The 12,636-nt window shown below is 49.8% G+C and overlaps 1 protein-coding gene across 1 annotated transcript in view; it reads left to right on the top strand.

Annotated features, from left to right (window-relative positions):
• XKR6 (XK related 6) overlaps positions 1-12,636 on the top strand; it is a 310,501-nt gene that overhangs the window by 280,650 nt on the left and 17,215 nt on the right. The window contains exon 2 of the mRNA XM_072719634.1: positions 2,811-3,007. Within this exon, the coding sequence (XP_072575735.1) occupies positions 2,811-3,007 (197 nt within the window). The remainder of the gene's footprint in view (positions 1-2,810; positions 3,008-12,636) is intronic.

Raw genomic sequence — 12,636 nt, 5'->3', positions numbered from 1 at the left:
CTCTTTCCATTCCCTCCCATGTCTCTGTCTCTCTGTGTCTCTTCTCTGTGTGTATGTGTTTCTCCCTGCCTGTCTCTGTGTCTCTCTCTGTCTCTCTGTCTCATTCTATGTCTCTTTGTTTCTGCGTCTCTCTGCCTCACTCTCTGTCTCTCTTTCTCTCTCTCTCTCAATGACCCTGTAGCTTTCCAACAGCATCCCTGCCCTTTTCCTAGCCTCCACTCCTGGTCCCCTGATTTGAGAACATGACTCGTGGGACACACCACACAGTAAGCGATAGAACCAGGAACAAAACCAGCATTCAATGCTCTGTTTCACTCCAGAGCCTTGGTTTCCCCATGAGTTAAACGACAGTGACCAGACGAGGCCTCCAACAGGGGGCTGACCTGACGCACCTGCCTCCACAACACCAGCCCCCATGCAGAGCCGCCCCGCCCTTGGTGCTTGCCCCCATTCTTTCCCCCTTTAGTTTTCAGCAGGACCATTGCTCTGCTCACTGCAGAGAAGGCATATGGAGGGAAATGAGATGTCCATCCCAGCTTCCCTGGGTGGATCTCTTCAGAGATACTGTCATGCAAAGGCTCTTAGAGATCCAGAGAGACAGACTCAGTGTTATTCATCTGGTGTGAAATGGGTGCTCCTTGTTGCCAGTGTGTTTGTTGTAAGTACACCAGTGGTGTAGTAGGCTGCTCTGTGTCCCTGTGCACACTTTAGGAGACCCTTGAGTGCTTGGTCATCGATGGGTCCAGGACATGCTTAGTGCTCTGGAGAGAAGCCCACCATTTTGGAATTGGAGAGGAGCATCTCTTTACAGTTTTAAGCTATTTTATAAGTGCATGCTTTTGCATCTTTACTTCTAAAGCATGAGCTTCTGTAACATTGATAAAGGTCTTGGGCACCTCCCCACTCCTCTCATTGCTCTGGGGTGGGGGGATACAGAGCCTTTCTCAAGGACTGGTTTATGATGCTGTTCATGAATTTGCTGCAAACATGGATGTGGGCTACCTTCACAGTGTTGTACCCCCAGGACCCTCAGCTTTGGAGGACAGGAGTCTTCCTTCTACATCCCTAGGCACTAGGGAGATGGTGTTGAACAGTGGACAAGCTCCTGTGCTCCTCAAGAGACAGAGAAGACACAAGAAAGAAGTAGGGAGAGTGTGGGAGGTAGGCTTGAAGGGGCATGCAGGATCAGTTCCGTGAGCCATGGGAGGGGTTTGGATCTTATTCAAAGCATTATGGGAAGCTGTGAGAGGGTTGAAAGGAGCAGGGGGGAGGGCATGATTGCATTTATGACTTTCAAAGAGCACCTCGACTGTTCTATGAAGAATGGGTTGTTCTGGGGCAAGAGTGGACCCTGGGAGACCAGCTAGGAGGCTTCTGCTTCGATTCAGGCAAGAAGGTGATGGCAGGGACCAGGCTGGGATTGGTGCTGGGGACAGAGAAGAGGGACTGCCTAGCAGCTCCAAGTAGGCATCTAACTGTGCCTGAGGACCGCAGGGACTACATAGTATATCAACCCTACTCTCTCAACCTCTGTGATTTAGGCTTTGTGTTTTAGGGGGCACAGTGATAGGCATTCCCAGGGGACAGTCAAGGTCATACATGTGGTTCTGTCCTGTTGGCTGTGGCCCTTGGTGTATGGTTCATGTTCTGGATCCTAACTGGATCCTGAACCTCGCTTTCATCCTGGCCCTGGTGGCCTCTCTGGCCTGGGCTCAGCCCCAGAGACTGCTGGCTGACTTAGATGGTACCTTTAATCCTCCCCTTGACTTTGGCTTAGAGACAGCTTCCGAAAGTTCAGGTATCAGTGAGTCATGGGCGACCCAGAATGTGCGTCCACCACACATGTTATCTCTGTAATCTCCCCACCAACCCCGTGATGCTGTTTCTTTTTCCCCATGTTCAAGAAAGGCAATAAGGACACGGAGTTGTAGTAATTCATCCAAGATCCCACAATTAGCAAATGACAGAGCCAGCATTTGAATCTAGAGCCCGTGCCCTCCACCTATACCCACCTTCTTTGCTCCTTGTCCCCCGCAATGGAGCAGGGTCAGTACATTAGAGTGACTGTGTCCTATGCCACCCTCGTTCAGATGCTCCATTGCAGCTTCTGTGCTTCCCTAGTGTAGAGCTCGGACTTTGGTGTCCAATAACCTGGGGCAAGCTCCTAGTTCACTATCCAGCTATGAACCCGGTGCCAGGATGGCCCAGCGGCTCCCTGTCTGTCCTACATGAGAGTTACCCCTGCCTGTCCATTGGGACCCTGGCACCACATGGCCAGCCAACCAGTGGTACTTAGTAGGAGCTTCACAAATGCTGCTTCCTCCCCCAGAGAGGGCTACCTACCACATGCCCCTACTTATCACAGCCCCTACCACAGGGCTGTGTGGTAGAGATGAAATCCTGCTGGAATGTTCCCCTTGGGATCCTGAATGTGAGAAAGATCACATGTCCTCAGAGCTCACCTGTGATGCTTCACTGGCAGGCCCTGGGAGATCATCTGGTCCCACTTTCATTTTTCATTTGTTTAGATGAGTAGCCTGAGGCCAGGATGGGGAGGACTTGCCTAAGACCCCCTTCCTGGCCTTCCTCCCTTGTGCCCCCAACTCCTCTAAGCCCAAAGCCTTAGCACCTTGTCTGTGGGCTGAGGAAAAAAACAAAAACAAAAAACCCTGGTCCAAAATTCTGGAAAACCTCAGAGTGAAGGAGGGGAGATTGTCATAGGCAGGTCTTGGCTCTGGGGAATGGCATGATCCTTCCACATTTCCTGCCCCTACCCACGCTCTCTGTGTTCTGTCTTGTTCTCTCTGCAGGTATATCCGCACCATGTACCTGGGGATTCAGAGCCAGCGGCAGAAGGAACACCAGCGACGTTTCTACTGGGCTATGATGTACGAATATGCAGACGTCAACATGTTGCGCCTCCTTGAGACCTTCCTGGAGAGCGCCCCCCAACTGGTGCTACAGCTCTGCATAATGATCCAGAAGAACAGCGCTGAGACGCTGCCCTGTGAGTGTTCCCCCCATCCACAGGAGGCTGGGGAAATGACCTCGTGGGCTGGGACAGGGCCCTGTCCTCCATCTGGAGACCACTTGGTGACTACCTCCTGCACCCTCAGTACCTGGCACATGCTATGGCCATTGTCCTACCTGATGCCCGAGTCCCCAGAATGCCCAGGCCCCTGTGTGATGCTGACCCAGCCCACACCAAGAGCCTGTGAGCGGTCCAAATGTTCCCGATACACCCGTGTGCAAGCCCACTGCACCTGCTCACAACCACTAGGTTCCTATGAACAGAGCAGAGCCAGGAGCTCAGGTGTCCCTGAGAACAGAAGAACAGAGCACACTGAGTCTCCCAATCTAGGAGGAATGGTCTCTTTCCTTTGGTGCTAGCCTAAGCTGAGGTGTTTATACATCCATGGGACGGGGGAGATGGCCTAGGGATGGCATGTGACAAAAGACTAAATCACGTTAGGCGATGCCAGCAGTTTTAGACATTTTAAAGCTGTGGTGCTCTTGCTTCAAACCCAAGTTTATGTAACAGCCCCATTTAAAAACATGCTCAAATAATTCTGTTCTAGTTACATCGGGGTGGGGGGTCTAGAGCCAGGTGCACTCATCCACTGGTCCCACCTGCCTCATTCCCCCTATGGCTTCAGATGGTCTCCAAGGAGCCCCAGAAGCCCCCAGAGCCCAGTCAGACAGCACTGAGCTCCATAGCAGTGAGAAGTCTCTAGGTACCACCTAGTTGCCTGAGCAGCCCTTTTAAGGTTAGACTTTGTGGGTCAAGGCAGAGTCTCACACCAGATCACCAATGGTCAGACAGACTGCAAATGCCATGCTTGTGTCTCTGAGCGTATTTCAGTGGGACTGGAGCTCCAGCAGTGGGGGGAAAGCCTAGGATGAGGAGGGGCTGAAGATTGCGTCATGCAGGGACACTGGAAACGTTTAGTCTGAGGAAGGCTTAGGATGCATGAATCCCAACATTTGAAGGGATGTCAGGGGGGAAGGATGGTCATCCCAAAGAGATGGAGGGAGCTGCAGAAACAGTGTTATCGATTCAACATGTGGCAGACATTTCAAACAGCAGGAGCCATCCAGTGATGGAAAGAATGTCTCAGCACACAGTGAGTTTCTTGTCACTAGGATTATTTGAGCAGAGATGTTGCTGAGGAGACTCAGCCTAGAGGTTCCTGACTCCAGAGGGCATGAGCTTGTATGATCTGGGGTAGCAAGACAGCAGCTCTCCATGCCCCACCAATCCCTGGCCCTTGGGGACTCCTGGCCTGTGGGTTCTCACCTCTGGACCCCACAGCTTCTCTAGGTACTCCAGCATACCATGTTCATGAACATCTGCAGAGCACTCTCCACGTGGTCTGTCACGGACAGCCAAGCTCTGGCCTTCATGGAACAGCTTTGCCTCTTTATCTTTTCCAGACTGGCTGGCCCTTTGCAATCTCCATTCCACTAGTCACTTAGGCAAAAATATTGTTTAATCTTCAAAGGCCAACCAAAGGTTCAGGCCAGGGAACTTGATCCTGACATTTAGAGCCCAAGGACCTAGTCCCGAACCCAGCTGCACTGCCAACAGAGTTCCCCACCCTATGGGAACTGGGCTCCCAGCAGAATCCTCCTGCCCATCCCCAGTCCAGGACAGCCCCAGCTTGAAGTGCCCTCAAGGAAAAGGGGCCTTAGGGCAGCTTCCCCAGTCCCACAGAACACTGAATGCAGTCCTGCCAACCCTTCACTCCAGGAGCAAGGAAAGGGGAACTTTGAGGAGCAGTGCCCACTGTCAAGAGGAAGTCTTGCCCAACCTCTGGGCATCAGCTGTTGGAGCCGGGGCTCAGCCCTAGTCTGCAGCACCAGGGATCTATTCTGGAGAAGAGCTAAAGAGACAGCTAGCTCCACTGGGGCATCAGGACACTAAGCAAGAACCCACACTGTGGACGGCAGGGCTGACAGTCCATCTGGTCTGTCCTTTCTCTTGGGTAGAGTCCCATTCACATACCCACACACTGCCACTGACATCAGGAAAATGAGGGAAGGTGGGAACCCTGTCTTCAGGGTGCCCGTGAGCCAGGCCATCTGCTCAGGCAATGAATTAGTGTGACTGCCCACGCTGAGGCCCTGGGAGTCCCTGCTTCTCTGGACGTTAGAGAAAAGTGTGCAGCATTCAGAGAACACACCATTTGTTTCACGACCAAGAGAATCACTCAGGGATGGATTCTGGGGCAATACCAGTGTCACAGGGTCTGACATGCACATCCTTGCTGTGCAAGCCATGAGGGAGTGCCCAGTGATGGGTACAGTGACCATGTTGGCTTGTTGAAGCTTCCACACCTGCTGCCCTCAGATCCCCAGGCTGCAGCTCCCCAGCTCAGGGCAACATGCTCCACAGGGCAGCTTGAGGGGGGTGCTGGGGGAGGCCTCTTTCTCTTCCTTTTTCTGACTCTGTTGCTATCTGAGACCCTCATCTAAACCTCTGTTGCTGTTTCAGTTTCAAATCTCTCCCCAACCCCAGTGTATCACCAGAGCAGCCAAGTTATCCTTCTTGCACTCTTGGCCACATCCTGACACCCCAAATAGATGAGGCAGGTGGCAGAGTGATAGTGAGGATGAGCTCCCATGAGGACATTCATCCCAGAGCAAGAATCTGGTTGCCACTTATGCCCTGCTGTGATTTTAGACATTGTCCCTCACCTTTACAAGGCCTCCATTTCTGCTTGGTATGATGGGGAAGATGGTGCTAATACCTAATAGGGGAGATGCAAGAATATAATGAATGTGGATCACTTTGTAAGCTGTCAAGCTCTAAGGGCACCCAAGGCTGTACATTTGTCATTTCCAGAGCCTGGCGGTGAGTGGTGTGGGTGAGATCCTAGGGAGAGACTCCCTGCCACCCCCTTTGGCAGCGCAGCTCATCTGTGTCCCAGTCTTCTTGATGAACCTGTCCTTTCTATGATTGTTTCTCAGATTATAGACATAGAGAAGCAGAATGTGAAATCCCTGGACACTCAAGGGGAAGCAGATGTTGCTCCTCAAGAGCCCTCTTGATGGGAGGCTGGTGGGGCTGAGTCCCAGGAAGGCTGAGACGAGGGACTGCTTGGGTGCCTTCCTCCCAGGGAGAAAAGTTTAAATAGCAAGGGTCATGCTGCTGTGGGGTGTCTGCTGTAGGAGATCTCCCCTGGTTCTTCCTCCCATACACCCCTCTTTTAGAGCCAGTGGCTCATTCAGAGGTCGGGGAAGCATTTTCCCACATTTGTTTGGCAGGTGGAATAGGTGTTTCTCTAAATAGGCTTCCATGGTTAAATGCATTTGGGAACTGCTGGTCAGTGGCCTTTACTGTTGGACTGTGGTTTCTCAAGACAATGAAGTGGTCTACAGCAGTATCTGGATTGAGGGGAAGGAAGGAACCTCGCCCTCACTGGGCACAGAGTGCAGGGGGCGTGGATTGCGCTCTTACTTAACTTCTAGAATGTCTGCTTATCCCTGGACCATTTTATTTAGAAATAGATGCCTTCCTTCTCTTTTCCAATAAAAGGCTTATGAAATGTAGACACATTAAAGAAAATCAGTTTAACTATTAGAAACTAGAGGAGGGGAGAGAAAGTCTGCAAACCTGGGAGGGACATGATGTTGTGGAGTCTTGCAGCCATGGGAATGCTTGGCTAGTGGCAGTGTAGAATGATGGGGGTGACGCCCATCCTACTATTTGACAGCTGTTTGACCTTTAGGGAGTTACTGAGCCATTTGTTTCCTCAGTTTTCTCTGAAGTGGGGTAATATAAGTACCTACTACAGAAAGCTGTTAGGAGCATTTGATGACATGACTGATGTCATGCCAGATGCAACATCTGGTCATTTTGTCATTGTCGGTGGAGCTTTTATTGTAGATCTGCTTTCTGAATTGGACTACAAGTTGTGCTGACGGGATCCATGGCTAGTTGCCCTTGCTTTGGTGAGCTTTGATGACACCTGTCCACTTATACTGTTAATGCTAGTAGATGGTTAGGAAGGTCACTGCCTCTGTCACTTTAATAGGTGAGTTTTCGGTTGATCTTGCCCAATGCCAACCTCTCCCAGCCTTTCCCATCCCCACCTTGTGGTCCTCACATATTGTTGGGCTAACAGTGCAGTATTCAGCCTGCAAGACAGATTGTATTCAATTTCCTCATAAGACCAGATGCAAGTGAAAAATATGATAATAATAAACAACCATACAAATATTATGCTAGAGTTATTTGAGCATCTCAGCAGGGTCTTTCTTAAATCGGATGTCTTGGAAGTTTGAACAAAAATAAAATAAAGATATAAAGGGAGCCTATTATTCTGACATGTCACCCTGATGGTGACACTGGCAGTGTCTGCTGAAAGCTTTGCCAGTATTGTAGGCAGTGATAGGGCTTGGAAAACAGTCAGCATGGCAGGAAAAGTGAGACACAGTGTCACTTCCAACTTACTGACTTTATGCCATGAGGCAAGTTCATTTCCTAACTGGGCTTTTTGATCTGTAAAGTGTAAATGGTGAATTTTGAAGTTGTTGTGAAGGTCCAGTGAGCTGCACACACACTTCTATAGCACTTTGCTTGGCATGTGCTAGGCACTTGATACCATCTGCCATTCAACAAAGATGCATTAAGTTGGGCACCATACTATGTGCTGAGGAGCAACAGAGAACATAACAGACGTGGTCCATGCCCTCATGAATCTCCCATTTTTCTGAGCAGATAGAACAAAAACAGTGAGGCTGATGACACATGTTAAGTGCTTTGGAGCAAACAAACCTGGTGTTGAGACCACAGATAATGTGGTGAGGGGTAGAGAGAGCCTACCTTGGGCAGGAGCGTCAGAGAAAGCCTCTCTAGAGAGTTGACATTTAAGCTGAGTATAAATGAAGAAAAAGGAGCCAACTGTGGGAGGAGCAGAAATAGTCTTCCAGGCAGAGGGAACATCATGTGCAAAGGTCCTGAGGTAGGAAAATCCTGGCTTGTTCCAGAAAGTGAAAGGACCCCGCATAGCTGAGGTTGGTAGGGAGGGGGAGGGAAGTGATGTCAGGGGAGGATAGAGAGGAAGTCGAGGACCTGATCAGGCAGGGTCCAAGGGGCCCTGCAAGGAGCTTGAGTTGACACCAAGTGCCATGGGAAGAGTTACACAGGAAAGCTCTAGGATCAGACCTGCATTTAAAGAAGATCCCCTGCTATTCAGGAGAAGAGGAAGAGCTAAGCTAAGAGATCCCAGGGATGAAATTATGGGATAAGAGAGCATTTGGGAAATAACACCAACTGCACAAATTTGAGGGACTTTCTGGAGAGCGAACAGTAAGACTTCGTAGAACTGGTATAGGCAGTGACAGAGGGGAGAGCTGGTGGTTTCTAACTGGGTGTGTTGAGATGGGAGAGGCTCTCTGGGGGAATAAGTTTGGGAGAATGGATCAAGAATTAGCAACTCTGTCACTTTTCCTTCCTTCTGGGTTTTTCTGATGCTTCCACATGAACATTGACAGGGGGCATGGGGATGGGCCCCTTGCACCCACACGGCTCCTGAGTCTGCCTTTTTCAGGTAAGCCCACACTGAGGAGTTATCCTTCACATAGGGCTCTGATGACCACTTTCCCCTGGCATCACACCATCACCATTTGTCAGGTACCTGCCATGGGCCAGGTGCTGTGTTGGAAATGGGCTTGTGAAGACATCTGTCCTTCAGGAGTTTATGTCTGGTGCAGCACATTTTAAATTCTGTTAGGCGTATGTACAGAGGAGGGATATATAACTGCGTCTGAGAGCATGACAGGAGCTGTAACATTTGGTCTGGATCTTGATGGGTGAATAGGAGCTTGCCTGAAAGAACTTTGGGTGGCTCTTGTGGACAGGGGGACGGTAAGCGCCAAGAGACAGAGGCCTGGGGGAGCAAAGATCAGACAGGGAGTGAGTGGTCATGGGCGCTGAGACCATAAGGTGCATTGTGGCAAGTGTAGGGGGCAGCGGCGGTGATGAGGATGATGCTAACAGTGCTAGTTGAATACTTTTGGGGAGCTCAGCTGCGTGCCAGAGACTAGTTTAAGAGGTTTACATGGATTAACCCATTAAGGTCCCATAGCAGCCCAATGAGTAGATACTTTCTATTGTTCCCATTTTATAGATGATGGAACTGAGCTCCAGAGACTTTAAATAACAGCACGAGGCAGCCACAGGCTTCTAAGTGATACAGATCAGATCTTTGCCGAGGTAGTTGGGCCCCAATGCCTGGGTCCTTAGCAAGGATGGCTGTGTCTGACACTTGAAGAGACAGACTTTTGGGGGTTCTGCAGGAAGTGGTTACTGATGCGGGGAGGGAGCAGAGGTTGATATGCACTGTGGATCCATCAGCTCCAGCATGTGTGTGTGCACATGTGCATGCATGTGTGTGTGTGTGTGTGTATGCATGTGTGTGCAGTGTTTCTGTATCTTAGATGCAATTGTACTGACAAGGTCAGAAAATGATGCTTCTGCCTCTTGCCCCTGAAATCTCTTCCCAGGGCTTGGCTTTTTGAAAATATTCTTAGTGTTCCAGAGCCTTTTGTGTAAGCCACCTCTGCTAAGCATGCACAGAGAAGACTTGCTGTCATACTGTGGAGCTAAGCTTGGCTCACCAAGGGGTGAGGGAATGGGCCTGAGATGCAGGACCCTTCCAGCTCCCTCAAATGCCTATTAGTGATAAATACACATAGCCCTTTAGCTGGCCTTTCCTTGGGGTTAGTTTCTATTCTGACCCTGGAGACCAAGAGAGCTTGGCTAGACACACGTGGGTGGCTTACCCAATCAGTGAGAGATTTGATATTAAAACCCAGTGCTAACTCTGGGAAATGAACTAGGGGTGGTGGAAGGGGAGGAGGACAGGAGGTAGGGGTGAATGGGTGACGGGCACTGAGGGGGACACTTGACAGGATGAGCACTGGGTGTTATTCTGTATGTTGGTAAATTGAACACCAATAAAAAATTAATTTATTAAAAAAAATAAAAATAAAAATAAATAAAATAAAATAAAATAAAATAAAATAAAATAAAACCCAGTGCCCCTCATTTCCATACAGTGCATGTTCCTTCTGTCTTCTTAGGTCCCTCTGGGAATCCTCAGAGAAAACCCCAGGCATCCTGAGATACCCTCTGAGCCATATGTTTCCCCCTCAATCCTCTAGGAAGCCCCTGGATGGGACCGGAAGCTCCAGGGCTGGGGCTGGAACTTGAAGGCAGAGCCACCGCCATGCATAAAACAGTGCCAGCTGGCACCCACAGGGGATCCGCTTCTCCCTAGGGCAAGCGCTTCTCTCAGAGAGGATCAAAAACAGATCTGCTCTGTTCTCATGGGTGACACTCCACTGTGCAAAACTTTACAGGTGCTGCAGGACCCCTGTGAGTGGTGGTCAGCCAGATGCTGGCAGAGGGTATGCAGAAAGGCACCTCTGGTATCAAAAAACTTGAACCTCACGACTTCAGTGTCCAAAGGGATTTAGAGCAATGGGATCTTTAGAACTGAAGAGGTTGACTAGGCCACCTAATCCACCCTCCTTGTTTAACATATGGGAAGCTGAAGCGCAGAGAGGTAAGTAAGTTGCTCAAGGTCACACAGCAAGGAAGGCTCTCAGAAAAGCCTCCCCTTCCTGCCGCACTGGGCCTGCAGTTGGGATGGCAGCATGGCATCTACAGGATGTAGTTCAAATACCAAGCCTCGCCCAGGTGGTTCTTCCTACCCTCCACCTAGCCATCAGTAACCACCATATCCAGCACCAAAGTTAGGAAAAACAAGCATCTTTACTAAGGCAAGGAGGCATGAGAAAATATTAAACCCTACCTTCAGACACTGGTGTTCTTTTAAACAACAGCCAAGTTCTAGGATCTAATTAGGGCCTTTGCTTCCTATCTCTTTGGTGTTGACCTTCCTAATAATCTTCTTTCTCAACTTCACTTGCTGACTCCGCTTACATCAAAGCCCTTTTGGTGACTTATACTTCAGCTTCACGTTTACTGCTTTTTCTAGCGAGAACCCGGACAGCATCCAAGCAATTCACAAAGGCAAGTGTTCATTCACATATCTCTGCTCCTTCTGAGCTAAACTGTCTATGCCTTTGTCTTCAGCTGCCAGCCCCCAGAGCGCTTCTTCCTTTCCCTAGGCAGGACGGTAGGCAGGACGGTATGCATCCCGGAGGAAACTTCTCCAGCGTCAGTTTGCCAGTCTCTGTGGTCAGCTCTCCCTTCGTGTGAGGGGCCAAGCCTCCTAGGTGGGGCTTTCAGAAGAAGGGAAGGCCCAGAGGGCTGCTTCTTATCTGTTGGGTGGCTTAAACAGGCTACCCCACCACCCCCACCACCCCACACACAATGGAAGACTTCCCTGTCCCTCTTCTTGGGAGATTCCTTTCTTCTTATGTAAAAAAAAAAGCATTCTGGTATCTTTCCAGTCCTACTGATGGGGACGTTAGCTGTCACTCTCAATGTCTGGGACACAAAAGTTAATTCTTCAATCATTAAGGTTAAAAGGTTAAAAGGTGAAGCTACCACAAGAAAGTGATGGTAATCTGGTCTGAAGATTTTAAATCTGTGCTCTGCACCAGAGCTAATGAATTTCCCACTCAGTTTTCTCATTACCAAGAAGTAAAACTTGTTACTAAAACAACCGATCCAGGGACACCTGGGTCGTACAGTTGGTTGAGAATCTGACTTTTGGTTTCAGCTCAGATCATGATTTCAGGATTATGGGATTGGGACCCATGTCATGCTTCAAGCTCAGTGCAGAGTCAGCTTCAGATTCTTTCTCCCTCTCCCTCTGCCCCTCCCTGCTTGCGCTCATGCGCTCTCCCTCTCAATTAAACAAAAAAATCTTTAAAAAAAACAAAACAAAACCCAATTGATCCATTGCATCAAACAACATCAAATAATGAAGCACCTTATCCAGAGTCATAGGAGCCTCCGTGCCCCCCAGCCCTTACCAGTGGAGAGAACCCTTCTCCATAGCTCAACTCCTGTGCTGGGCTGGAGTCGCTCATCTCCAAGAGCTACCCCAGGGTTTCCCACCAAGTCGGCACAGAAGTCTTCCAGCCTTTGATGTCAATTCCCAGGCTGCTTGTCACTTGTCTGTGGCTGAGCCAGGAGCAGATAAAGAAAGGAAAAGATGTGCAATCCCCTGTTCACTACCTTCTCCGGCTGCCCTGTATCTTCACTGAAAGAAAGAGAGTTGCATGGACGTGACCACCATCTGGGCCCGAACACAAACTCGGCCTCTCCGGTTCCCCCCACAGTGGTGGGAGTGGTGGGTGCTTCCCCACTCTCCCTCCAGCTCTGAGGAGACACCCTCCTTCTCTCCTATGCGATGCATACTTGGTGTCTGCACACAGGGTCCCCTGACCAGCCAGCTCCAGCTTCAGCTCCTTGTTCGACAGCTCTTTAAGGCCTTATACTTTTAAACAGAATTTGCACAGATTTTAAGCAGACACCTCAATGCTTCCAGTGCATGTTTCTGCTTGAACCGAGGCCTGGCTGAGATTGCCCCTAACAGCTGGCCAAGAGAAAAAGAGAGGCAGAGTTCTTTTCTCTTTTTAAAATTGCAGTAGGAATGCTACACGTGAGATCCAGCCTCTTCACGAATTCACATGTTTAAGCGCGACAGAAAA

The sequence above is a fragment of the Vulpes vulpes genome, chromosome 9 (assembly GCF_048418805.1).
Source record: "Vulpes vulpes isolate BD-2025 chromosome 9, VulVul3, whole genome shotgun sequence".
NCBI lineage: Eukaryota > Metazoa > Chordata > Mammalia > Carnivora > Canidae > Vulpes > Vulpes vulpes.
The sequence above is the reverse complement of the archived record's forward strand: the minus strand, read 5'-3'. Positions and strand labels throughout refer to the sequence as shown.